Here is a 27,892-nt window from a genome sequence, read left to right on the forward strand (position 1 = left end):
GGGGTCTGGAGCACGGGTGGCCCCCTCCTCGCAACTATGGTAGGCAGTGCTTTGGTGAGGACTCCAACCCTACATTTCCCCAGTGCACTGCCCTAGGAGAGGTTCTCCATGAGGACTCTGCCCCTGCAGTGTACTTCTGCCTGAACATCCAGGCATGTCCATACATCCTCTGAAATCTAGGCAGAGACTCCCAAGCCTCAACACTTCTTGCTGTCTGCGCACCTGCAGGCCTGACACCCATGGAAGCTGCCAAGGCTTATGGCTTGTACCTGCCTGAACAGCAGCTTGAGACATAATCTAGGACCCTTTTAGCCATGGCTGGAACTGGAGTGGCTGGGATGTAGGGAGCAGTGTCCCCAGGGCAGCCAGGCCCTGGGCCTGGCCTGTGAAACCATTCTACCTGCCTAGACCTCTGAGTCTGTGATGGGGGGGGGGGGCTGCCACAAAGGTCTCTGAGATGCCTTCGAGGCATTTTTCCCCATTGTCTTTGATTTGTCACTGAATTTGGGTGGAGACACGAATTTGAATCATATCAACCTGGTAAGGGATTTGGATTTTATTCTGAGTGTGTTAGTGAGTCATTGCATGGCTTTGAGTAGAGAAAGGATGATTTATATGTTTAAAAGAGTGCTTTGCCTCTTATATGTGGAAGAGATTATAGGAGGAGGCTGGGGTGGAAACAGGGAGACCAGCAACCCTGGCAAGAAGTGAGGGTGGCAAGAAGTAGGGAGGTGTGGCAGTTGGGGAGGTGAGACGTGCTGCCCTTTAAGCTAATGACAAAAGTGTGTTGAGGAGGATGAGGGGAGTGTCAGGGCAGATGCTCCTGACAGGCAAGGTAAGGTGTGAGGGCGGAGTATTGACATTGGAATTAGCAACATGGAAGTTACCTGATGGCCTTCCCATCCCACCAAAACCTGATGCAGTTTTGGTGGTGTGGGATGGGGATAAAAGCCACATTGCAAGGGGTTTAACAGAGAATGAAAGGAGAGAAATAAAAGAAGCTGAGTGTTAGACTATTCCTTTTGAGGAATTTTGCTGCAAAGAGAAGCAAGGGAATAGGATGGGAGCTGGTGAGGGAAATAGAATCAAGGTACATTTCTGTTTAAGATGGAAGAAATAAATGTATGTATGCCAAACAGAAGGGTACTGAAAAGAAAAACAAGTAGGAAGGAAACTCAAGACAATATATTGTTCAGAATGTCAAATTTTGAAGAAAGTGTTTTCAGGAAGGCGTGGGTGATTAACTGGGTCAAGAGCTGCTAGTTCAGTAAGTTGAAGTGTGAGAATTGTCCTTTAGATTTAGCCAAATGCAAGTTTTGGCGACCTTGACAGGGACAGCTTTATTGTAGTGGGCATAAAAGCCAAACTGGAATGAGTTGAAAGAATAGAAGTTTGAAAAGTGGAAAGAAACAGCTATCAACAGTTCATTTGACAAGTCTTTCTATAAAGAGGACAAGAAAGATGATGTTGTAGTAGAGGGAACATGAAGTCCTTGAGGAGACAAAGGCAAGTGGGAGTAGTGCCCCAGAGGAAAGGTTGTCCTTCAGGAAACAGGTACAGAGGGTGGGTGTATGGTTACTAGAGAGGGTGGTAGAAAAGATAGATGCTTCTGTGTGTTGTGTGTGAAAAATACAGTGAGGTCATTTCCTGCAAGTGAGAATGGAGGATGGGTTGTTGGGGTTTTGTGGTTTTCTTCTTCTTCTTCTTCTTCTTCTTCTTTTTTTTTTTTGAAGAGATCATGAGGAAGGTAAGCATTTTTTAAATGTATGGAATAATCACCTGGGAAAGTGGGAGAGGAGATTGAGTGAGGTAGCAAACTGAGGGTGCACTTCAGGTTGGTGGTAATATGTTAAAAGCAGCAGCTTTCAACAACAGGCAGTTTTGCCTCCCAAGGGACATTTGACAATGTCTGGAGGCATTATTGGTTGTCACAGCTGAGAGCAGGGGTGATAAGAGGTATCTAGTGGGCAGAGGCCCAGAATATTGCTAAACAAACCTACAAGGCACTAGACAGTCCCTCAAAGAATAGTACAGTTAAAATGTTAGTATTGCTGAGTTTAAGAAACCCTGATTTAAAGTGAAGCTGGTCAGTGTGTTTGTTACTTTTCTTTCCTCCCCCTCCTTCTCACTGGCCACTCACAAATCTTTAATACGTTTATAAGCTGGATGTGAGGAAAACTGACACTAAACAATTAAGACAAAATCAGATTGTGATAAATATGCTTAAGAAATAAATTGGGTGAAGCAGTAGGTAGAAGATTATCACTGGTAGAAGCTGCAGCTGGTGCAACTCCTTTGAAGAGGTTGGCAGAGAAAAGCCTCTTCAAAGAGAAACCTTTTGAGATGAGCCCTGAAGGATGGAAAGAAGCCAGTCATGGGAAAATCTTTAGGACTAGCATTCTAGGAAGAGGAGACAAAATTAAAAAGTACCTTGAGGAGGAAAAAGTAAGTGAAGTAATAACATCTCTTAGGAAGTTTCTGGAAAGATAGAGGAAGTATTATAGTAATGGTAGGGTATAGTTGTTTCTATTGGCTATTATTCTGTAAGGAAACTTCTTTTCAAATGTTTTATGGGAAAATGGTCTAATGTATTTAAGTGCCTTTTGTTAGCTTAAAAATACATTCCACAGACTACCGGCCAGGAAGGGCGTGTTCCTTTCCAGATAAGTTGTCAACGTGGAAACAAATGTCTAATGTAAGGGCTCATAGTAAAAAAAATTCCACCAGAAATAGGACAACTCTTGAGGTAAACCGTGTCTGGTTTCTGTGTATTAAATTTGTGTTAAATTTATTTTTAGCTTATTTAGTAAATACAATATTTAGTTTAAATCTAAAGATTACAATAGAAAATAATTTGAAAGAGGATTCTTTAGCTTTTCCCTTCTAAATTCAGATAGTAAGACTTAGTTTATTATTCTAAGTGATAATATTTGTTACCTCTAAAATATATTAATAGTGTTTTGGGTTAGTTTTTATATAGTCTGCTTTAAAATCTTAAATCCGGCTGGGCATGGTGGCTCACACCTGTAATCCCAGCACTTTGGGAGGCCGAGGCGGGTGGATCACCTGAGGCTGGGAGTTCAAGACCAACCTGACCAACACGGAGAAACCCTGTCTCTACTAAAAATACAAAATTAGCCAGGTGTGGTGGTGCACGCCTGTAATCCCGGTTACTCGAGAGGCTGAGGCAGGAGAATCACTTGAACCTGGGAGGCGGAGGTTGCAGTGAGCCAAGAACGTACCATTGCACTCCAGTCTGGGCAACAAGAGTGAAACCCTGTCTCAAAAAAAGTCTTAAAACCTTTGGTATCTTTCGTATCAAATGTATTTATTCATCCAAAACTTAGAAATCTTACTAGTCTCCTTTAGATGGCAGAAATCCAGCTCAACAGCTAAAAGGGATATTGGTTTAAAAAAACTAGGGTATCTTAAAACCAGAGGAAAATCAAGCAACTGGACTGAAAGAAGTGACAGCTGGAACACAGGAATGAATGGAAATTAATGACTCCAGGACACTTTCTGAGACTTTGCACTGTAATATTGGTTCATTCCCTTGTGACAGACTGCCATCCTCTGTGGCAGGAAGTATGACTGCCACATCTGCCCACGCCTCACATTCCATAAGTTCTGCTGCTGGGAACAGAGCCAGTCGTTAGGTTGCTCTGACAGCTGCAACAGTAATAGTAAATAAACTGCCAGGTATGGAGCTAAATGTGGTGCTTATTTTAACCCATTTAATGATTTTAGAAACCCTCTGAGGTGAATATTATTAATATGCACCTTTTACACATGAGAAAACTGAGGAATGGAGAAGTTAAAAAACACTTGACTAAAGTCACAAAGCTTGGAAGTGGCAGAGCTGGGTTTCAGACCCAGGCAGTCTGGTCCCACCTAAGCTGATGATTAACCACTGTCATATTAGTTGAAAACAGTCACAGTGAGAGGACAGGAGGGTTTGTTTGTTTGTTTGTTTGTTTGTTTGTTTGATTTTTGGCCAGGTTAAAATATAGCAAGATAGGGTTATGGTTTTAATTTTTTGTTTATTCTTATAAAGGATGGGAGAACCGATAATGTTATAATGGGACTGTTTTTAGAGCTTTGAAAATTGCATGAGTTTTTGTTCAAAGAGACATTGTGATATGTGCTGCCTATGTAGCATCTGTCCTGTGTGCTATGTGGTAGAGCCAAGTTTTGCACTGGACAACAGTTGTTGTAGTGATTCTCAGTCGGGTGATTTTGCCCCTAGGAGACATTTGGCAGTATCTAGAGACATTTTTAATTGTCACAGCTTGTATGGGGGGTAGCTACTGGTATCTAGTGGATTGAAACCCAAGATGCTGCTGTGTTTCCTGCAATGTGAGACAGACTTCAATAACAAAAGAACTCCTCAGACCAAAATGTTAATAGTGCTGAGACTGAGAAACACTGTGTTAGATAAGCTGAGCCATTTCTTTTTTTTCTTTTTCTTTTTTTTTTTTTTTTTGAGAGGGAATCTAGCTCTGTTGCCTAGGCTAGAGTGTGCAGTGGTGTGATCTTGGCTCCCTGCAACCGCCACCTCCTTTAGTAGAGACGGGGTTTCACTGTGTTGGCCAGGCTGGTCCCAAACTCCTGACCTCGTGATCTGCCCACCTTGGTCTCCCGAACTGCTGACATTACAAGCATGAGCCACCGTGCCCAGCCAACTGAGCCATTTTCAAACTAAGTGTCTGTGTGTGGGATAAATAGGCAAGAAATTCTCAATCCTTATGAGAGTAAGTAGATCAGGACGAAGTCTGATGTAGTGGTCATACTCCCAAGTATGAGGAGGGGAGGATCACATTAGCCTTGAGTGCCTGGAAAGAAGAACCATATACAGAGGAAGAAGTTTACAGAAGGAGCTGTAGGACAATGGAGCAGACATACCTGGCTAGTTCCAAAATTTTTCCCAAGGTTGGACTGTGTGCATACAGGTAAAAAGGTAAGGAAGCCTAATCTCCCTCTTCTCCATGCATACCTGATGATGGTTTCCTGTTAATAGAACTAATTTTAGGACAACATTTCAGCAATATTCTTGACAAATATGGGCTTTGTTCTAATTTATAACATTGGAATGTGTTGATAAGGACTCAGGTTTATATTAAAAGAAATAGAGCCATTATTACTTTTAAAAGGTTATTTTGTGATATTTAGGTTTCAATTACAGCAACAGCCAATATTTATTAAATGTTTTCTATGTGCCAGACACTAAGCTGAGTCAGTGCTTAATCTCATTTAACACTCATAATAGGAATTTAAGATAGTTACTAAAATTACCTGCATTTTACCAATCAAGAAATGAGTCCCCAGAAGGGTTAACTACCATCCTTAAGGTCAAACAGCTACTAAGCTAGAGTCCAATTTCTGGTTTGATTCCATAGATTAAACTCCTAAAACCAAATGGTATGCTGCCTTTTTCCTACTAAAAGTAATTATAGTCCTTTCTCATGATATATTTTTCATCTGTAGTTGCAGTATTGATACCACTAGGTAATTTTTTGTGTATTTGGTCTCAGTTCTCGTTAGTGAGAAAATTTATATATGTTTGGAAACAGTCATTCCATATATGTTGGAAAGCTTTTAAAAATTAAAGCTGTGAAGTATGCTACTTCCAAATGGTTTCTTCCAACATCTATTGAATAACTTTAGTAACCAATTTGAGGTTATTATTTGGGTGTGATGATTTAGGAAAAATGTTTATCCTTTCCTTTAATATAAAAGCTTGGTATTATTAAATGTGTTACAATGTATAAGGTAATTAAGATGAAATACTAAATATTTCCCTCTTAGCTTAATGTCACCTAATCCATTTGTGTAAAGTATTGTACAAAATCAGGCCCTTGAAATTCTGTGTAATAGAAATATTAATATAAAAAGAAGATAGATCTCCACCTCCCCCATTGGGGGAATATTGTTTCAAAAGGGAAGAACCATTCAATACTTACCATATGTGAATAAATTAGATTGCTTTTAACATTTTATAAGAAATTTTTGTTTGCGTACATCGGACTTTGACCACTAAAGCAAGTAACTGTTACACACTCATATTTATTTCCTCATGGGAAGCTTACAGTTAGAAACATATGCTGATGTTGGAGAGTAGGTGGAAGAAGGGGATGCCACAGGTGACAGGAAGTGTAACTTTTTTCAAGCTTCTTACAATGAGAGTGAGTGGCAAGTTGTCTTTTTTTCTCAATAAAAATATTGTTTTATGTTTTGCTTTATTTACATTTGCCAGCAACGGGATCTTTGGAGAAAAACACATAGCAGTTGGAGGAAAAGTACAGCAGTTGGAGGGAGGAGGATGTGGGTAGCCGTGATACCATAGTTTGCCTCCCCTTTTGTTACTCTACCTTCGAGGTTTGAACCTGGTTTCCTGGGTGTTTCTGACCCCATTTCCCGCTTTCATCCTCACTGTATTGTGGAGATCTTGGGCAACATTTATGCCAATGCCGTATTTTCACTTTTTTCGCTCTGCAAACCTACTAAGTTGTGATAATTGCTGGCTCCCTGTTGTGCTTGTTTGCTGTGTTAACTTTTAAGTTCCATACATGGTATAGTTGTATAGAGTTGATTATTCAGTCTAAGAGTTAAATAATAAAAGTTTGATTAATCTTAAGAGATAGAAGATATCAAAAATATTTTATGTATGGTAAAGTTTTTTTAGATGGGTCATTAATTGATAACTTTCTTTAGGCTTTAATGGTTAAATGTGGTTTGAATACTTTCTTCTTTGTATTCCCAATAGGATTTGACTCTGCAAGAAGGAAAATATCCCTATTGTTTACAAAAATGGTTTCTGTATTTACTTATTTGAGAAATCTAGTTTTGCTGTTAATTTAAATTGAGAAATATATGCCTCAAAAATTTTAAAGGAGTAACATGTCAAAATCTAATCTTTTTTCCCATCTTGCTTTATGTAATTTTTTTGATATGTGGAAAAGAGGGACAGGAGCTATAAACTCAGAGCCAAATGTGCTTTTGTTGTTCCAAATTCTCAGTGCCAAAAGCATATAAACCTGCACCTGTTGATAATTATGAGCAAGCCAGCCTTTGCCAAATCCCAGGCCTCTGCTTAAAATTTTTTACTGGAACTAAATGATGTTGCCATTTTTATTTTTAGGTTTGCTGGCATGGGTAATCTCATTAAGGTGCTAACCAGGGACATAGACCACAATGCAGCACATTTTTTCTTGGACTTTGAAAGTAAGTCTCTTTAGCCCTTCACAGCTGGTGCATAATGGTAAAGGTGAAAGATGAATTATACTCACCACAGTGAAGGCCAGCCAGAATATTTGTTAATTAAACATGGGAATCAAACAAAGGTTGCATGATTTTTTTCTTAATCGTAGGCAAACATCACCATCATATGTATAATTTAGTTTTTCATTTGCTAAAATCATGTTGAGTCTGTAGCCAGTGCTGTCCTTTCATTAGTCCATGAAGCAAGTAGCCTTATGATGAACATTCTAATAGTATGCTTTAGTGACTATGTCAAACAATGTTCGCTTATAATCCTATAATAATTTTATTTTAAAAATCAGAATTGTGCTGCATATCTTGAATCAGTACTCTCCATAACCTCCACAGATTATTAACAATCCAAATTTGGTTAGAAATATATGCTTTATTTAATTGCATGCAGGAAGAAAGTTTTATACTGTTTTGAGATGCAAAGGTGAGCCGTGGCCAAATGTATTAATATTTGGCTTTGAAATAAATTGTTGTTTCAGTGCTATACTAACAATACTACATGTAAATAATTCTTCATCAGAAATTTCTTTTTCAGAATATTAGCACTATTGGAATACTTAAAGAATTTTTCATTATAAGGCCATTAATGAAACTTGTCTTGGGAGAATTTTGAGAAGAATTAGAGCATCAGTTGTGCCATTGTGTACAGGAAAACCACATTTCACCTCTAGGTCCTACATATCAACACCTTGAGAACCCGATTTGCTGTCTGCCAGAGCACAGTCTGGGTAACCTGAAGAATGAATTCATGGCCTAATGAACATTTTCCCTGTTACTATTTTTCTTTAAGTAAACTTCAGATGTTCTTTTTTATAAAGGGATATTTTCTCTTTTCTCATTCTTGTCTTGACAGGTACCTTAACATGGGGAATCTTCTTAAAGTTTTGACATGCACAGACCTTGAGCAGGGGCCAAATTTTTTCCTTGATTTTGAAAGTGAGAAGATGATTTTATACCTATTTCTCTTTGCCTGCAGTAGACTGCGTTTGTCTTGCACTAAATGAATGTTTCCACTTTGCCATCTTTTTAACTGCTTTGCATGACTGAGCTATGAATTGTTTGAGTAAATTTCTGGTGCCTTCTAGAACTGGAAGTCCTGTTTTATAGATTAAATTGTGATGATAAAATGTCTTTGAGTTTTTGTAAGAGATTTTATATCTCTTAGTTGGAGATTATTTTGTAATTTGAGATCTATTCTCTAATGAAAACATTTTTATGAAAAATATTAGAAAGGAGAAGTACTACCTCAAGATTTATTAATAGAAGCAATATTTGGGGAAAACTTATATTGCAGTCAAGAAAAATCGACCAGGTTTCAGTTATTCTAGGGTACATATTTGAGTATTTCAAATATCAATCTGTTCATGAAGGCCATTCAGAGCTCAGTAATTTGGGCATAATATTAAAAGGTAAGTGTGAACCTAAATTATTTAATCTTTGCAGATAATTTGAAAAGTTAAAAAAATGGAATGTATTTATTTCAGGAATTTATTTTTTCTGACTCTAAATAAAAGGAAAAATAATGGGTTCACAGACCTTTAAGTAATTTGCCTTCTGTTTGTTTTATGTTGCATGACCTATTGTAATATGGTCTAAGAGTGGCAGGTAAGTGTCATTGACCTCGGTGCATGTTGCAAAGCTTTTGCTTTTTTTGGCTGTTGATACCGCTTTAGCTTGTCTGGTTGTCAAATTGAGAAGAATTATTAAATTGGTGTTTTAGTGTGAATGATGCTATTTTAACTGATCAATAGAAAATTGTTAGGAAAGGGTGAAGAGGTATTCCTTAGGTTTTAAATCATGTGATCCCTTATATTTTTATTTGAGGTTAAAGTGTTTGAACGTATTTTTATATACTTAAAATTTAAGACGTTTTCTGATTTTAAAAACAAAACAAATAAATCATTTAAAATAAACCCCCAGAAAGTCACTGCCTTTTCCTCCAACTTCAATTTAGTTTTTATGATTTAATGTGGTAATTCATTCTATTTTATGAACCATTTTAAACCATGGCAGTTCATATGAACACATCAATTTATAGCTATCTCCATTTTGTAGAATAATTTGTGGTCTCTGGTTATTTTCTACTTTTATTCCATTTCTATAAAGAATCTGTTACAGTTTGGGTACTGTGTACAGGCTAGTAAAGAGTAGTAATATCAATATCAGGTCTATATGAAATTGAGTTTCAGGGGAAATCGGGTTTTTAGGGGAAATACTATTATATATTAGATGAATATTAGTTTTCTTGACCCTTCTCAACAATTTACCAGTGCTATATTAAGTGCATGTTTAGCATGACTTTTAATCAGCTTGAGGATGTTGAGCAGATTGCTGACTTGAAGATACTCTTTCAGATGAGGCAACTTACATTAGAGCTGTATTTTAGTTTATTTGCATCTGTTTCAAACTTGGTCTTGTGTCTTTTTCTGCCGTTCTGTCTCCCTTTTCCTCTTTGTCTCAAATTCCTTACATTTACAGAATCTTGACTTTGATACAGTCAAGATCTTGTTCAAGACTTGGCACTTGATCTTTTTGTAAACCTAGCGTTATATTTGGGTCAAGTGAGAAGCATGAATTTAAATGTAGTATTTAAAAGATTACTTGGTCTTGGCTTTCCAATCTGTGGGAGTGTTTGGATCATTTTATACACACATACACACACATACACTTTTTTTTTTTTTTTTTTTTTTTGATACGAGGTCTCGCCCTGTCACCCAGGCTGGAGTGCAGTGGTACAATCTTAGCTCACTGCAACTTCTGCCTACCTGGCTCAAGGGATCCTCCCACCTCAGCCTCCAGAGTAGCTGGGACTACAGGCACATGCCACCAAGCCCAGCTAATTTTTCATATTTTTGGTAGAGATGGAGTTTCACCGTGTTGCCCAGGCTGGTCTCAAACTCCTGAGCTCAAGTGATCCACCCACGTTGGCCTTCCAAAGTGCTGGGATTACAGATGTGAGCTACCGCACCCGATACATTACTATAATTTAATAATAGTGACAGGAAAAGGTAAAAATTGCGAACAACAATAATAACTAATAATGCAGAAGTACATATAAATGTTAACTGTAAAGGCAGATATTGTTGCCTATATCAGCCAATGTAGATCTTTTGGTTTTATACTTACTGGTATACTATAAATGAAATTTAGTGGCGACGTACTGTATACCAAAGTAGAGTTTACCCATTGTTATTTCTTATTTAGATTTTTAGATACATTTTCTTTTGATTCTAACATTGGCATTATCTTAATTTAATCTCCAGTCCATTTCTATATTTTTCTTCTTTTTGGAAATACGCATTTGTAAAAGCTTACCTTATCATTAAGCTACTACAGTGACCTTGGCCCATCAGATGGGTGCTCTCTTAAACTGTTGTATACTGCTTTATACCAGACTCAAAACTGCCAACATTGTTGATCTGCTAGTTCTCAATAACTTAAAATAAAGCCACATTATTTTTGATAGAGTAATTAGTACTACATTGTTTATTTCTAGGTGCACTTTAATATTCATGTCACCAGAGTAATTTAGTTTTACTATTTCTATTAATCTGATTGGTTAAGTCTATCCCAATATGTCTCTACAGTTGGGTAACTATAGAAATAATTCATGCAGATTACCTGGCTATTTGTATCATGTTATATACAAATGACATATTCTAGTGCATTTGAAATGTAATTTCATGGAATCTTGTAGTTTACAAAATTAAGATTGTCTTTAAAGTAAATCATTATTCCCTTAACTTACTACTCCTCTCACGACCCCCGTAACTGTTTTTCACTTCAGTTCAACATACATTTATGCCTTGCCTCCTGTATACCAGCCAGTAAGTGTTGGAGATGCAAAATAGAACTAAGATACAACCCATACGTGCTGGGAGCTCTCAATCTAGTAGGAGAGGATAGAAACGAAAGCTCATAATTTTGTTTTGTTTTGTTTTTGAGACAGGGTCAGTCTCTGTCGCCCAGGCTGGAGTGCAGTGGCATGATCTCGGCTCACTGCAGCTTTGACCTCCCAGGCTCAAGTGACCCTCTCACCTCAGTCCCCAAAAGTAACTGGAATTACAGATGCCCACCAGCCAGACAACTCATAGTTTTACTTATTTATTTTCAACATGTAGCTTATGAAGATACTAACTTTAAATGGCAGTGAGTAGAATGAGAATCATCATGGAAGACCCTTTTTTTTTTTTTTTTTTGAGACGGAGTCTCACTCTTGTCACCCAGGCTGGAGTGCAATGGCATGATCTTGGCTCACTGCATCCTCCACATTCTGGGTTCAAGCGATTCTCCTGCCTCAGCCTCCTGAGTAGCTGGGATTACAGGCATGCAGCACCACACCCAACTAATTTTTTGTATTTTTAGTAGAGATGGGGTTTCACCATGTTGGCCAGGCTGGTCTCAAACTCCTGACCTCAGGTGATCCACCCACCTCGGCCTCCCAAACTGCTGGGATTACAGGTGTGGGCCACCGCACCTGGCCCATCATGGAAGACTTTCTGATGGTGATGTTTGAATTGGTTTTTGGAGAGTGAATTAGAATGTTTTGAACTAATATAGTGAAGGACAGTAGAAAGAAGGAACAACGTGGACAGAGACCTTAAGGCATGAAATGTTAAGTCTGTATTCAGTCGAATGTTTACTCTTGATAGAAGGATTTTTTCCCTTAGAACAGATTACTCCTAGATGATAAGATTTTATTTTGTTTTTATTTAATAATAGTTCAGTTAAAACATAAGCCCAAAATTGCTCCATAAAATTTGGCGGCAGTTATGCTATTGACAGCATATAAAAAGCACTCAGTCGAGCTAGGTTCAGTGGCTCATGGCTGTAATTTCAGCACTTTGGGAGGCCACAGCAAAAGGATCACTTGAGTCAGGAGTTTGAGACCAGACTGGGCAACATGGCAAGACTCTATCTGTACAAAAAAAATTTTTTTTAAATTAGCTGGGAATAGTGACATGTGGCCCTGCAGTGAGCTGTGATTGCTCCACTGCACTCCACCTTGAGTAGCAGAGTGAGACTGTCTTTGGGAAAAAAAACAACAACACTGAATGGGGGCCTGTATACTCTTTTAGTTGTTGGAATTTCCTATTTTATAACAACAGTGTTAATTTATAGCTTATTCTAATGACAAATCTCTAGCCTAAGTAACTTCTGTATCTACTAGCTCACTAAATTCTAGTTCTTGGGAGAAAAGTGACTTTTATTTATTTTTGTGTCCTTTCCCAATCTTAGCATAGTGCTTTTTAAATGATAGAAGTTCAGTATGTATTTTTTAAACTTGATTTACTTACCTCCAGGTAGATCAAAATAGGAGAGTAAATAGAGGTAGTCATTTGTTACGGGAGAAATAGAATATATTTTCTCTGATTCTGTTATAGTGCCTTTCCATTGAGTCATGCATTTCCTCTATTCCTTGTGTCCTTTGTGTTACTTGTTTCCCCCTTATCATTTAGAAATATTGGGACCTACTCTAATTTTTTCAATTATCTCTTGCATAGTTTCAGTTGGTTTTGCCCTGTACTTTGAAATATCTTTATTCTGGTGTCATCTTTCTTATTTTTTTAAAATGATATAGGATGATATTTATTCAGGGATCAAAAAGCATAATAGTCTCCTTTAATTCATGCTGGAGACTTATTTATGTCTCTGTACCCTCTCATTCATTCAAAATGTATTATAGAAAATCTAGGAACTGAGTTTACATATGTACCAGTGGTACATACTCTACATTCTAGTCTCTGTCTTGATGTAACTTACAGGGATAGATTGCATAGGTTTATTAAATGAATTAATGTAAAATTAAAGCAGAAAGACCCCTTATCACAATTATAATTTTTATGTTGACTTTTTATTTTTTCATTTCATAGTTAGTCCTTCCTTCTTTTTATATTATAATGGCTTCAATTTTAGCAGTTATATTTAGTGACTCTTTTTCTACCCTCCACCCTATAGGAAATTAGTGTGAAGTTACTAAAATTTTTAATTTACCTTCAATAAGAACAATTGAAACATGCCTTAATTTCCCTTGAACAGCTTTAAAAACTAGGCTTGATGAGTAGTATGTCTACTACTCTCAGTAGTAGATACATTATTTTGCAATTTTGAATGTCCTTTTGTAAGCTGACTAAATGGTACTCTTTTTTTTTTTTTTATAGTAAAGCCATTTTTTTCTATGGAAAATCAAAGTGACAAGTCTTGGTTGCATTATATAGTACCGTTTTTTGAAAAAAAAAATAAATAAATAAAAAGCTTTATTTTATACAGCTTTCCCCCCTTCCTAGTATTTCACCCTTTTGCATGACTTGCTTTCAGTAAAGTAGTGCTTACTTGTCTGCTATTTTCTGTTTGTCTTCATTTCTACAGCAGTCTTCAGCAGCTTTCAAAATTATAAATGTGACTTTCCTGTGACAGTCTAAAAAATGTTCAATCATTGTGGTGCTGGGTGTTTTTCTCACCCTAAAGGGAAACTTAAATCTTCTCCTCTATTTTTAAATTTCTTGGTACTTATTAAACCTTTACTAGTTATTAACCACTTACAAGGTCTACTTAAGTCTACTTGATAATGTTTCGTTTGTATGTTAAGTCTCAGTGTCACATTTTTATGTTAACAGCTAGTCACCACACCTAAAATACATAGTCTAGCATTTTCAAACTTCACAGATACCTTTGATATATAACAGCTAAACTGTTGTCCTTTGTCATGAATTCCCACTTCATGAATTCAAACTAGATATGTGTCTACTATTGATGTTATGTCTGTAGTTTCACAATTCCATATGAAAAAGTGTAAGACTGTCGTTTTTTGCATGTAAAACATATTTTTCTCTACTGCATCTGATGTAAGTATAAAAGTTATGAAGTGTGTTTTTTTAAAAAGAGTGTATGTCTGACTATTACATTGGAAAATATGGTCTGGCTAAATGTAAAATATTTAGCAGTAAATTATTCCTGCTAAATAACAAAGCTTGATCTATAAGAAAGCTAACCATTTAGTTGCAATATCAGTATTTGTTCCTAGTAATAATACGTTTGTAGCCTTGGATAGAGAGTTTTTTTAATTTTTCAATTGGCTCCTCTTGTGTAATTATTTTGTCACAGTATTTTCTTCCTAAAAAAATGATTTCTGAAAAGAAATTTGAAAAATAAGGGAACAGATCACATTCTTAAGTTGACTTATGAATGTTACTTTATTGTTGGTGTAGTACTGTTTTACATATGTTGAGTCTAAAATTTGGTAATGTAATTATTGAATTTTTAGAAAATATGTTGTATATTTTTTACTATTTGGTAGGTTTAATAGGTAGAATTGAATTATTACTTGCTCCAAGCACAAAATAAAGTTATAGTTTTTAGGGATCTTTACTCCCAGTTTCATGTGTAACAAAGTTTCTTTACAATGTTCTAAGTAAAGGAATAAAGAAGTCATTGTGTATTTGTGGTGAGGTGAAAAGGAGCAGAAAAGTCTAGTTAACTAATTTTATATGATTGGTAGACAAAGATTTACCAAAAACCTTCTTTTTTGTTTGTTAAAATATTTTTAAACTTAAAGACCAGTGTGATAGTGTTAAAAACGTTCTTACTTCATCTTAAATTCGTACTGATTCCTTTTCCCTCATAAGAGAAAATTTTAGCATGGAGGAATTCTGCCATTTTTCTCTAAAACATGATAATCAAATGTTTATGATTTTACGTGCTTTATGCCTTACCTGTGGTGCTGAATGTGGCTTAGTTGGAAAGATTTATGAAGAAACCTTCATTTCCTCTTAGAGTCCACCTTTTTTCTTAAAATATAAAAGATTTGTCCTTAGAGAAACAAATGACCAGTATTATTAAAAGCAAGATTTCTGTTAACTTGAGTCAAGCAAAGAGAAATCCAGATTTAGTCATTCATTAACATATGTTTTGCAGCTAACACCACAGGTGGTGAAAATGCCCATATTTTGTGTCCTTGATTCTGCTTTTTATAACTGTAATTCTTCCTTCATTTTTCTCTTACTCCCAAGTGTGTAGGAACTCAGATTTTCTTTAGTATTTCAAAATTTCAGTAATAGTGTTGTAGTGTAGCTTAAAGTATCTAGTTTTCAGCAGCTGAGTAATTGTGGAGCAGTTTTATAACTTTGAACTCCTCTGCATAGGATTCTTGACCTTGTATTCACCAACAGAATAGTTCAGTGATACTCTCTTGGGTTTGTTGTTAAATGTATATATCCTCCCTTCTTTAACCTATAGTATTTATGTTGAGACACTTTCGAGTGATTCCTGGCAAAGGGGGTGAGCACCTAAAAACTATTCTTTTAAAGTTTTTTACTTTTTAATATCAAAACTCAGTCATTAAAAGTAAAATGAACTTTATAGGAAAATGAAAATAGTTTGTCCTAAACTATAGATAAGCAACATGTTTTAGTAGGCTTTCTTTTGCATTAAAATCTATCATTTCTGATGCATTTACAGTGATAGTGATGGATGTAGTAGAAAAAGTGATTGTTAAAACTATCACAATTAAAAATTTTAATTATAATTATCAGATTGGTTTAATACACCAAGTCCTAATTTGGAACTTAAACTAAGTTAATAATGTTTGGTGTTCCCTTGTTTTCTGTAATATCTATAAACTTGAAACTAGTCATTTAAATGTAGAACTATGGAAAAAGTATTAGTCTTTCCTTAAAAAGTTCAAAGTTAACATTAACTAGAATTAACTCATCTTTGGAAATTTGGGTTGTTAATTGCTTAGAGTTACACATGTATTTACAAAAATTCATGTCACTGTAAATTTTCTTGTGCTTTCCTGCTATTTAGATGCCCAGCCTACAGAGTCTGAGAAGGAAATTTATAATCAGGTGAATGTAGTATTAAAAGATGCAGAAGGCATCTTGGAGGACTTGCAATCATACAGAGGAGCTGGCCACGAAATACGAGAGGTAAATCACATTTATGTATTTTCTAGTTAACTAAAACTTACTGTCCCACCTCTTTGTAATCTCTTGTTTTCTAGACTTCAGAATTCTATATTTCATACTAAGTATTATATTTGAAGGATGCTCACTTGGCATTGTTTCAGAAGTGATAGCAGTGAAATGAGCATGAAAGGAAAAACTGCGTTCCATAAACAGGTAGTTTTTGTACATTAAGAAAATGTTATTTACTTTTTGGGTTGCTCTTATACCTGAAATTTGCAATATTTATATGGTGCTTCCTAGGAGAAAGTTGAAATCATCCTTGCAGTCAGTACACCTTCCCCATGACTTTACACCACAAAGAAAATATGTAGTGTGGTCTCTCTCAACTTTCCTCTCCCAAACTTGTGAACTTTTTCAGATTTCTATTCATCTCATTTTTTGTTTCTTTTGTTTTTCAGAAGAAGCTGTGTCCTTGCTTCTTTCCAAGACTAACTTCTTTACCTTTGTTCTTCATCCTGTTCTGAAACTTTACTCTTTGAATTATTTTTTCTCTTAGTTAAATCTATCTTTTTTCTTTTACTGAATTCTTCCCTGTAGCGTAGCCACGTGTAGGTGTCCAGAACTACACAGAGGAAATCCCTGTCCCCTGGGTCTTCATCTTTCCCCTTCTCATTACTGCATTTCTTGAAGCCATTGCCCGTGCTGTGTTTCTTGATTCTTCCCATCCTCTGGTTTGTTTATTATTCTCTATAACAAAGAGTGCAGAGGTCATCAAGGTCACTCTTTGGGACATACATTCCATATCCACCTTGATTTCTCTTCTGACATTTTGGACTAAGTGAAGGCAGAATCAAGTGCAGACACCAGACGGTGGTGATTCAAAACATGTGTTGGTGATTGACCAAATCTTTAGGGTAAGGGAAGAGAGAGAGTTAAATGATTCCCTGGTTTTTATTTTATTTTGAGACAAGGTTTAGCTCTGTCACCCTGCCTGGAGTGCAGTGGTGCAACCACAGCTCACTGCAGCCTCAACCTGCTGGGCTCAAGTGATCCTCTTGCCTCAGTCTCCCCAGTAGCTGGCACTCACCACCATGCCTGGCTAATCCCCCGCCAAATAGAGGCAGGGTTTTGCCATGTTGCCCAGGCTGGTCTTGAACTCCTGGCCTCAAGTGATCCCCCCGCCTTGGCCTCCCAAAGTGTTGGAATTACAGGCATGAGCTACTATGCCTGGCCCTTGTTTTTATTTTACATTAGCAGATTGTAGTGTCATTAACTGAGAGAAATTCTGGTGTGAATTCTGTTTCTTGATATGCACCCTTCCTTTGTTTTTGTCTAGAATGCCCTTCCTTTTTTTCTTCAAATCCCCCAGTAATCTCCTACTTCCTCTTACTGTTTTGCCCACTTTACACACATATCTTTTGTGGGAACCATTCTTTTTTTGGGGGGGGGATAAACCATTACTGTTGAGTGTTTATCTCTCTACCACTGTACTTCCAGCTTGAGGAGGGTAAACCTGGTTTCTTATATATTTTGTTATTATCAGCACCTAATACATTGTAAACTTACAGCACTTAGTAAACAGTTAGTTGTTGAACAAATAAATACAAGGGCTTTAGTCTTGGCAATGTTATTGGCTTAAGTAAAACCCTACGATTTCAGTAAACTAAGGCATACAACCATTTCTGTGAAATTCAAGTTCTCTAAACATTTAAACGTATTTTGAAAAATCAAACATTTGTGGAAATGAAAGATTTAAATGATTTAGTAGGATCTTAATTAACTAATTGGTAAATTTTTTATGATGGTTGTTAGTGCTACAAATTCATTTAAATTGTTTATAAGTGTTAGGTCATTAAACTTCTTTAAAGCTTGTTGTTATGAAGAGAAAAATCTTGCTATAGAGAGAAACAATATTCATTTCCTGCTTGTTTTTTTTGTTTGTTTGTTTGTTTTTTTGAGGCAGAGTTTTACTCTTGTTGCCCAGGCTGAAATGATCTCAGCTCACTGCAACCTCCACCTCCCAAGTTCAAGCAATTCTGCCTCAGCCTCCCGAGTAGCTGGGATTATAGGCACCCACCACCACGCCCAGCTAATTTTTGTATTTTTAGTGGACACGGGACTTCTCCATGTTGGCCAGGCTGGTCTCGAACTCCTGATCTCAGGTGATCCACCTACCTCCGCCTCCCAAAGTGCTGGGATTACAGATGCGAACCACCTCTCCCAGCCTTTCTTTCTTTCTTTCTTTTTTAAAAAAATATAGAACACTTAGGCCTTTTTTTAATGGGGTTTTGCTCTGTTGGCCAAGTTGGTCTTGGACTCTTGGCCTTAAGCAATCCTCCTGCCTCAGCCTCCCATAGTGCTAGGATTACAGATATGAGCTAGTGTGTCCAACCCGGGTTTTTTTTTTTTTTTTAATTGCAGTCTGCTTCTGTGTGTGGGAAGGCTTTCTACAATATGATAATAATATTAATAATACTGTTTTCTCTAAAGTCTGTTTATAGATTTGATTGAATCCATATTAAGATTCGTTTGTAATCTTCTGGAATAGAGTATAGTGGTAGAAAAGTTTATATATAGGATATATCAAAGAGACCTTCTAGGGCTGTGAAGCCAGGATCTCCTAATGCTATGACCAAAGATTGAAGTTTTGCATAGGATCCCATAGTCACTCAGCAGTGCTGTTTTCCTAAGGAACTATAAGACATAGCCACACATAGTTCACTCAAAAATAGTCCATGATTGGTGATGTGAGAAAGTGTCTCCAAGTTGAAAAGAAAAGAGAAGGTTTACATAGAAAAATAACACTGGAGAACACAAAAAAATATAAGGGAAAAGTAATAAGCAATGGTAAGTGATTCATCTTACCAGGCTTGAAACAACTTACAAAGGTACCATTGTTGAACATTGATAAATGAAGTAATAAAAGATAAATAAGCATTGAAATATAAAATACGTAAGCTAGAAAACTGAAAAGCTGTATTTAAATCTACTGTAGATGGGGGACAAATGTGTAACTATTCAAGCAGTTGAGATTTTTGTTGAGAAGTTGATGCGGGTTTAATGATACAAAGAGAAAAGATTTCTGAAGAGTAGAGAAACAAATTAAAGGAAGGTACAAATAAAAGATGGATATATACCAAATATACAAATAACTGATGTGTTATAACAGTCATAGATCAATAATTAAATTGCTGATAGTGTTAATTAATAAGACTTAGAGCAGCCAACTCTTCTATCTATGAAAAAGCCCAGACAACAGAAAAAATGGTCAGCTTTGCTAGTAAGTGCACATCACTGTGAAGAAGTTTTAGTTGGTTTGTGAAGAAATGGTAGTCTCAGTCACTTCAAGAAGTATTGTAAAATGGGTAGTCTTTTTGGAGGTCGGTTTGGCAGTATGTTAAAAAAAACTATAAAATTGTTTGTGCTCTTGCACCAGGTACTTATATTTTATAAAACATTCCAAACAACTGTAATTTAAGAGGAAATGTCAATGTAAAAACTGGTATGGCTGCCTTATTCATAGTAGCAAAATGGGGAAGCAATTCCCAGAGTTATTGTGAAGATAAAATTAGACAACCCATGTAAACAGCATAGCACCATGTCTGATACAAAGCTAACATAAACCGAGAATTTTCTTATTACTACTATACTAATGATGTTGCGTTATATATTAATATATTTTAGTTTAAATTTTTTAAACATTGCAAAACAGAATAAAATTTGATTTAAGATAGAATCTATTAAATAAACAATGCTTATTGTCTAGGATTAACCACATAGAGGGAAATAAATACTTTGCATTAATGTAATATGTCCATAACCGCCTTAACATTTTTTTTGTAAATTAAAAAAAAATAAATAGCCGGGTTTCGTGGCGCACACCTGTAATCCTAGCACTGGGAGGCTGAGACAGGTGGATCACCTGAGATCAGGGGTTCGAGACCAGCCTGATTAACATGGTGAAACCCCATCTCTACTTAAAAAAAAAAAAAATTAGATGTGGTGGCGCATATCTGTAATTCGAGCTACTTTGGAGGCTGAGACAGGAGAATCACTTATACCTGGGTGGCGGAGGTTGCAGTGAGCCGAGATTGCACCATTGCACTCCAGCCTGGGCAACGAGAGTGAAACTCCGTCAAAATAAATAAATAAATAGAGAGAGACTTGCTATGTTGCCCACACTGGTCTTGAACTCCTGGCCTCAAGCGATCCTTCTGTCTCAGCCTCCCAAAGTGCTAGGATTACAGGCGTGAGCCAGTGTGCGCAGCCAATTTTAACATTTTTGAAAATGAGTTATACCTGCTCCATAATAACCTCACCACTGACATTTACTAAATGCCCTTTCCCTTTTACATGTTGGCTATAATGGGTGTTGACCCAAAACCTTACCTAACAGAGTGAAATTATTGTGAGAGGACAAGGAATTAGAAGTATAAGGAAGAACCATAAAATATTTATTATAAGGGAGCAGCCAGTGTCTTCAGTTCTAAATCTAGGCAAGGCAGGGCCAGGGAAATAGTTATCTGTGCCCAGTTATGAAAATGGGTGACATTTGCTAGAGCATTTTTATATTGTGAGAATGAATTGATATTTAGAAAAGCATTTTTAGATCCTTGCGAGAAAAATAGGATCAACTTCTTTAAGAGAAGAAAATAAAATTTTAACTTTTATCTATTTGCTTTTTTGTTGTTACTGTTTTTTAGTTTAATAGACATTTATTCCTTTAGTTGAATAATCTCTATGCAGTCAAAATGTATGGTTTAAGTTACTATTATTATTATTTTTTAGTAGAAAGGAATTTAGATCTCAACAACTTCTGTGAACTTTCTATGAATATTTCCTGGAAATCAGTTAACCAAGCCTTTTGAATCCCATAGAGAAGATAGGAGAAAAATTGGTCCAGAGAAACCAGTATTTAAATTAAAGCCAGCAAATCCAGAATTTAGAATTGTGCAATTCCTTTTCTGCATTTCCTTCGCACTCAAATTTACCCTGGGAGACAGTAGCCTAGTCTATGGGAAAACATGATAAAGACAAATGCAATACACTATGTTGGTATGTAAATGTTGGCACATATCTGATGTTCCAGCTTTGTGGAATGATAAGGATTTTAGGGTAGTTTGAGCAGGGACAAGAGAAGTAACTGCAGACAACACATACGGTTAGATTGGAAACCAGGAACTTCTATTGGCTCCATTATGACTTTTCTCTGTAGCCTGTGAGTGTGGACAGAGTGGATTGGCTCCAGATGTTTTTATTTGTAAGGCTGACTAGTCTAAGAATGATGTACATACTTCTAAATAGCCAGCTATTTTCCCCGGATGCGACTGAAGGATTCATAATGGTCACAAGTTAGTGTTACTGATAAGTATTTTAAAAACTTGATTAAAGTTGACTTTTTCTACCCTCACACTTCAAAGGTATTTATCTAAAGCCTACTGGCTTCCCATCCTAGCACTGATTAGTAGTTTGCAAAAGTTAAGGTTAATAATTCATACTTATATAACATTCAGTTTCACAATACACCAGTGTCAGTAGCCCTACTGACTACTATCCATTAATTTGTATAGAGCTGTGGCATTGGAACTTTTATGTGAACTTAAAATGCTACTGTGGAGACTGAGGCAGTTTTGTTTAGGTTAACCCAGATTTGTTTCATTCCTAAGAAAAGCCTCTTGCAACACATTTATTATTCTGAGAAATGGTGGCATTTTTGCATACTTTTCTCTCAGAAACAGCAGTCATACAAATGGAACAATAAATTAAATTCAAAAATGTGGATTCTATTTGAGCCCATATTTTTCTACATATGGTCACGACATAGGGTTAAGGTATCATCCTCCCACTCTACAAATGTCTAAAGCGAAACTAAACTTAAAAAGTCTGTACTTGCCGAACCCAGCCACTTCAAAGTAAACCAGCACAGTGTTGCCATCACCCCAATAAAACTGTAGGATTAATCATGTGCACCAGACAAATCTGCAGAGCTAAAGAATTTATTTTAAACCTCATGTATCACACAGTGTGTTTTAAACACTTGACATGTAACTCCAAAGTTTATATTACTAGAAAGAAGACATACTATCACTTTAAGTTTTATGATTTGACAAAGCATTCAATAATCTGCAGACTGTTTTTAACAGACAACACCTGTAAACAGACGTAACTGTCCTAAGTTGTTAATTAGGTATTAATTATACAAACATTACATATATTAGTGGTGAAGGTGGAGCTGGAGAGCATTATACCTTCTCCAAGCTGCATGGCAAGAACCAGATACAGTTTTTGGAATTTAGGGACCATCCAACCCATTGCTTTTTCAGCCTGCAGATGTCAGCCCACGCATCACCATGTGCTTGTAGACTGGTTTGGTGATCTGCTGGGTGTCAGGACTCCTTCTATAGCTTTATGGAATTGATCAATGAGGAAAACCTCAAAAATGTGTATGTGGAATCTTCACCAACCCAGTAAGAATTCAGGACACGGCCCCACAGTGGCGTCCAGCTCACTCTTTTGCAGTGTACTGAAGGCTTCGAGCAAACTTCAGCAGATTAACACCATAAAGGACAGGCTACCTGTACGTTGCACCCTTAGGAACTGGGCATTTTCAGCCGCCACAGTACACACGAATCCTATATATGACATAACCTTGTGTGGCTTCGTCTGCACACTTTATTGGGCTGGGTGGGTCCAGGATCTCTGTGGAGAGAAGAGAACTGATGGTAGTGCCAACGGTGGACCATCAGTGAAAGCACACTACATCAAACTACTACTGCCTCCATGCCTCCTGGATGGAATTGTGTGTACCCATCTTGGCTTATTTGATGGCTGCCACTAGACAGAAAGGCTTATTTACTTGTTTGCTGAATAACAAATACAAGAAACAAATTTTTACTACCTGATAGAAATCATTACCAAGTCTGGGCCTGAGGCCAAAGGATTTTTTTTTCATATATATCAGCATATCAGGGTCTCTTTGAAATGTCCTTATTACAGTAGAATGTGAACAAAGGATTGTTACATTTTGTAATGTCAGATTTTCTTCAGTATTACAGTATTTCTGGATTAATGACATAAGTAGGATTGACTTCAGGCTTCTATTGGGTTTAAGCATCATTTAAAAATATTGAATGAAACATCAATTTGAAAATGATGCCTAAGCTTATAAAGTAAATTGCTTACCCAGTATATAGCCCATTAATTCAGTTTGCAGCTAATTTGTTCAGAGCATCCTTTAGATCTGTCTGGGTTCAATTTTATTTTGCTTTCCTGTTTTTTTGTTTTTTGTGTGGATGGAGTCAGAGTACTAGTGCCTTGGGAGTATTGAGACATGTCATGTAACATCTTGATAGTGTGGATAAGCAGGTCCCTGGTTTAGTTCTGAATTTCAGATGGTATGTTTAGTTTGTTTCAAGATGTTAGAGAAAGTAAATCAGGTTGTTAAAAAATGTGTTAACTTCTGTAAAGCAGTACAAAAAACATCTATAAGCAAATGAAAGAGACAAGAAAATATGTATTTTTGGAAATAACCCTCTATATTCAGAAAAGATTGCTTAATGATTTGAAAGACTGGGTATAAGGCCGGGCGCGGTGGCTCAAGCCTGTAATCCCAGCACTTTGGGAGGCCGAGGCGGGTGGATCACGAGGTCAGGAGATCGAGACCATCCTGGCTAACATGGTGAAACCCCGTCTCTACTAAAAATACAAAAAACTAGCAGGGCGTGGTGGCAGGCGCCTGTAGTCCCAGCTACTTGGGAGGCTGAGGCGGAAGAATGGCGTGAACCCGGGAGGCGGAGCTTGCAGTGAGCCAAGATCACGCCACTGCACTCCAGCCTGGGAGACACAGCGAGACTCCGTCTCAAAAAAAAAAAAAAAAAAAAAAAAAAAAAGAAAGACTGGGTATAGAAGAAGTCATTTATATTAAGGATCTCTAGTTTATATTTTCTTTCCTTTCAGATTTGAAACTGGTTTTTTCATCTTATTCAGGAAAGCCTGAGAAAAATTGGTATCTAGAATAGGATTTTAGTTATAGAGAATAGGTGTCTGACAATTTTTTTTTTTTTTTTTTTTTTTTTTTTTTTTTGAGACAGTCTTACTCTGTCACCTAGGCTGGAGGGCAATGGCATGATCTCGGCTCACTGCAGCCTCCACCTCCTGGGTTCAAGCAATTCTCCTGCCTCAGCCTCCTAAGTAGCTGGGATTACAGGCACGCACCAGCATGCCTGGCTAATTTTTGTATTTTTAGTAGAGACGGGGTTTCACTGTGTTGGTCAGGCTGGTCTCAAACTCCTGACCTCGTGATCTGCCTGCCTTGGCCTCCTAAAGTGCTGGGATTACAGGCGTGAGCCACGGCGCCCAGCCGACAATTCTTAAATCACAGTTTCAGCTTGATTTAGGTTCTTAAGTCATAGGTAGTTTTCTTAATGCTAGTTTGGACCCTGGAATTTTAATTATTGGAAATTTCTTAGCCTGTTTCCAGAGTTGGCATATTATTGCCTTACTTTTTGAGTTTTATTTTCTTCTACTAAAATAATACTTTGACAAAGAAATACTAAGAGACTCTGTGCTACGGGAAACATACGCAATATTTTTTTTGTGGATCTGTTGGGCACCAAGGCATAATATATTTCACAAACATATTGGACCATTTTAAAATTTTCATTATGTTCATATCTATTGCAAGGATAACTAAGAATTTAATAGGTTGAAGTATCTATAGAGTTGAGAAGACCCACTCTTAGCACTCCTCTGTGGAGTCTGTGGAGTTGAGAAGACTCACCTTTAGCACTCAGTAGAATATTCAACACTGAGCTGTGCGTGGTGGCTCACGCCTATAATCCCAGCACTTTGAGGGGCCAAGGTGGGTGGATCACCTGAGGTCAGGAGTTCGAGACCAGCCTGGCCAACATGGTGAAACCCCGTCTCTACTAAAAATAAAAAAATTAGCTGGGCGTGGTGGCACTTGCCTGTAGTCCCAGCTACTTGGGAGGCTAAGGCAGGAGAATCACTTGAACCTGGGAGGCAAAGGTTGTAGCGAGCCAAGATCACGCCACTGTACTCCAGCCTGAGGTGACAGAGTGAGACGCTCTCTCAAAAAAAAAAATAATATTTAACACTCCTAGGTTCAATATTCTGTATTTTATAGATTATACCAGGGTTTCCTATGTTTGCTAAAGCCTGCATTTTAATGTAAAAATGAACCGTTTTATTTTTTTTTAAATCTAACTATTTTTATTCTTTGGATTTTGAAGGCAATCCAGCATCCAGCAGATGAGAAGTTGCAAGAAAAGGCATGGGGTGCAGTTGTTCCACTAGTAGGCAAATTAAAGAAATTTTATGAATTTTCTCAGAGATTAGGTAAGTTGAAAGTTTTGTTAATTGTGACTTGCCTAGTGAAAAAGATGTTTATTCATTCCAGAAGTTTAGAGTATTTTATGTTCATAATGCTGAATTTGGTTTAGTATCTGTTTATAAGTAAAGCAAGTTTGTTAGACTGTAAAATTATAGTATAATCTTCTTTCAGCCCTGGCCTTTTAATTCATTTAGACCATTTTTGTCCACAAGTTATTTTCCTCATCATCTGTGATTTTACATACATGAATCTGAGCATTGATTTTAAATGATTTTAAGAACACAAAAGTTTAACCAAGGGCCTAAGGATTACTTTCCCATATATGGGAAAAGGACTTACTGTAGAGATGGAGAGAGATTCTACCAAGTGATTTCTCATAATAGGACCCTTTAGCATCCAAAGAAATCAAAGAGGTTTTCTTGAAATTTTCACTGGTTACGCTCAATTCATGTATATAAAACTGTAGAAGATGAGAAATAGGCTGGGCGTGCTTGCTCCTGTCTGTAATCCCATCACTTGGAGGCTGAGGTTGAGAGATTGCTTGAGCTCAGGAGTTCAAGACCAGCCTGGGCAACATGGCAAAATCCCGTCTTTAAAAACAAACAAACAAACAAAAATAAGCTGAGTGTGGTGGCACTTGCTTGTGGTCCCATCTACTCTGGAGGCTGAAGTGGGAGGATCACCTGAGCCCAGGAGGTCAAGGCTGCAGTAGCCGTGATGACACCACTGCACTCCAGCCTGGGCGACACAGTGAGACCCTGTCTTGAGAAAGAGCGAGCGAGCGAGAGGGCTAGTGATATACCCAAAGTTTGGGAAAAATTATTCAAAGTTCAGAATTGTGTCTTCAATATGAGCAAGCAAAATTGGAACTCCCTTTGTTGGAGGAGGAAGAGGCAGAGCAGGTAAGATTTAGCCAGTTAGCTCTTTGTGTGATTTTAAAGTTGTAAATTTGAAGCACTTTATTTTGTACAGTTATAGGCACAGGAGAGGAATAGTATAGATGTGTGTCAGAAATTAGAACGATTTGAATGTAGTTAAAACACATACTTTCATAAAGTTTGAATTTTTGAAACGTATAAATGTTACTAATTAATCATAAGAAAATCATACTGTGATTGTTTGTTTTTTAAATCCATAAGTCAGAAACCAGGGGGTATATACTGTAAGACTGAAGTCAAACTGGGGACCCAAAAGCTAAATTTAAACTTGAGATTTGATTTGTCTGGCCCACATAATTTTAAAATTTTCTAATTAGTTGCCAGGTTTAACACTTGGTCACTGTATGGTTTTGGTTTTTTTTTTTTTTAAGCCTCCAACTAGCAATAATTAATCTGCATGTTAGTGAGCCAGAGCCACATGGCAAACCATCTCTGTCTCCGTTAGTTAGGAATTGTGCTTTCTAGTTTGTAGTAAGTTTTTATTGTTTCATGTTTTTTAATATCTTACTCTATATTTGCTACTTGGCCATTTGTATTTGTAACTTCTGAAGTTTAAGTTCCATTTTAAAAAAATGTCTATGTTCTGAAAAAAAGTGAGATAACTGCTGTTTTTCCTTTAGATGCAGTACGGCCTGTTAAATATAATGTTAAGACAGACAATAGTTTGGATAGAAATACTGTGTAAATTATCTTTTTCTTACTGGAAATAAGAATTGTAGTTTATTTTCCCAATTTTAGAATTAGTTATTTTACATTATTTGTCTTTCAATCAAGTGTCTCCATAGTCTGTAGCTTTGTACTTTATAACCCAATCAGCCTAGGTTTTCTGTCTTGGTTGTCTTGTCTACTATATACAGCTTTTCTTATGCTGGTTTCTGGCTGCATTTATAGTTAAATTGCTTTTGATGGTGCTCAGGTGCTATTCAAGCTCATCTTGGCCTTTTAGCATATCCCAATAAACAAAGAATACTTGTAAAATAGGCCAAACTAGTTGAACATAAGTCCTATATTTTTACCATGGGAATTGATCGGTCTCATGGTGTATGTCCCATCATGGGTGCTATTCCAGCACAGACAGCACCGTGGAGCAGCATGCAACTGTGAAGACGCACATGATCCTTCAGAATCTTGCAGTTCTAAGGAGAAGGTTTCTTGGCCTGAGCACTACAGATACACCAGGGGTTATACTTCAGAAGAAGGACCCTGATCCCTTGCCAGTTTGCATACTTATAGTGGGACAGGGCAAGGATTACCTGCTTAATTTGAAGATACTCAGTTTTGCTGACAGGGTCTAACCACACTGCCCTGGTAAACTTGCCATACTTGCTTGTTCTGTACTTGCTTGTTTTGTTCAGAGGCCTTGGAGCCCCTCCTGTTGAGGCAGATACCTAAGGGAAGGTTGTATGGTCAGGCAGTAGGACAAACTG

General features: G+C 37.0%; 1 protein-coding gene and 1 non-coding gene across 16 annotated transcripts in view; both read left to right on the forward strand.

The window, feature by feature from the left end:
- Positions 1-27,892, forward strand: part of CYRIB (CYFIP related Rac1 interactor B) — a 174,259-nt gene that overhangs the window by 128,436 nt on the left and 17,931 nt on the right. For 10 of the 15 annotated variants that reach the window (XM_050801607.1, XM_050801614.1, XM_050801610.1 and 7 more), the window contains 3 exons: positions 8,123-8,205; positions 16,075-16,196; positions 25,427-25,532. In XM_050801607.1, coding sequence (XP_050657564.1) covers positions 8,133-8,205; positions 16,075-16,196; positions 25,427-25,532 — 301 coding nt within the window. In that variant the 5' untranslated portion in view covers positions 8,123-8,132. Of the gene's footprint in view, positions 1-7,138; positions 7,222-8,122; positions 8,206-16,074; positions 16,197-16,279; positions 16,389-25,426; positions 25,533-27,892 lie in introns of those variants that run through there. The other 5 variants (XM_050801608.1, XM_050801619.1, XM_050801621.1 and 2 more) reach the window with 3 other exon arrangements.
- On the forward strand, positions 18,751-18,877 carry LOC126961921 (small nucleolar RNA SNORA25). Its single transcript, XR_007728501.1, has one exon. It is a non-coding gene; the product is annotated as a small nucleolar RNA SNORA25 (small nucleolar RNA).

The sequence above is a fragment of the Macaca thibetana genome, chromosome 8, assembly GCF_024542745.1.
Source record: "Macaca thibetana thibetana isolate TM-01 chromosome 8, ASM2454274v1, whole genome shotgun sequence".
Classification (NCBI taxonomy): domain Eukaryota; kingdom Metazoa; phylum Chordata; class Mammalia; order Primates; family Cercopithecidae; genus Macaca; species Macaca thibetana.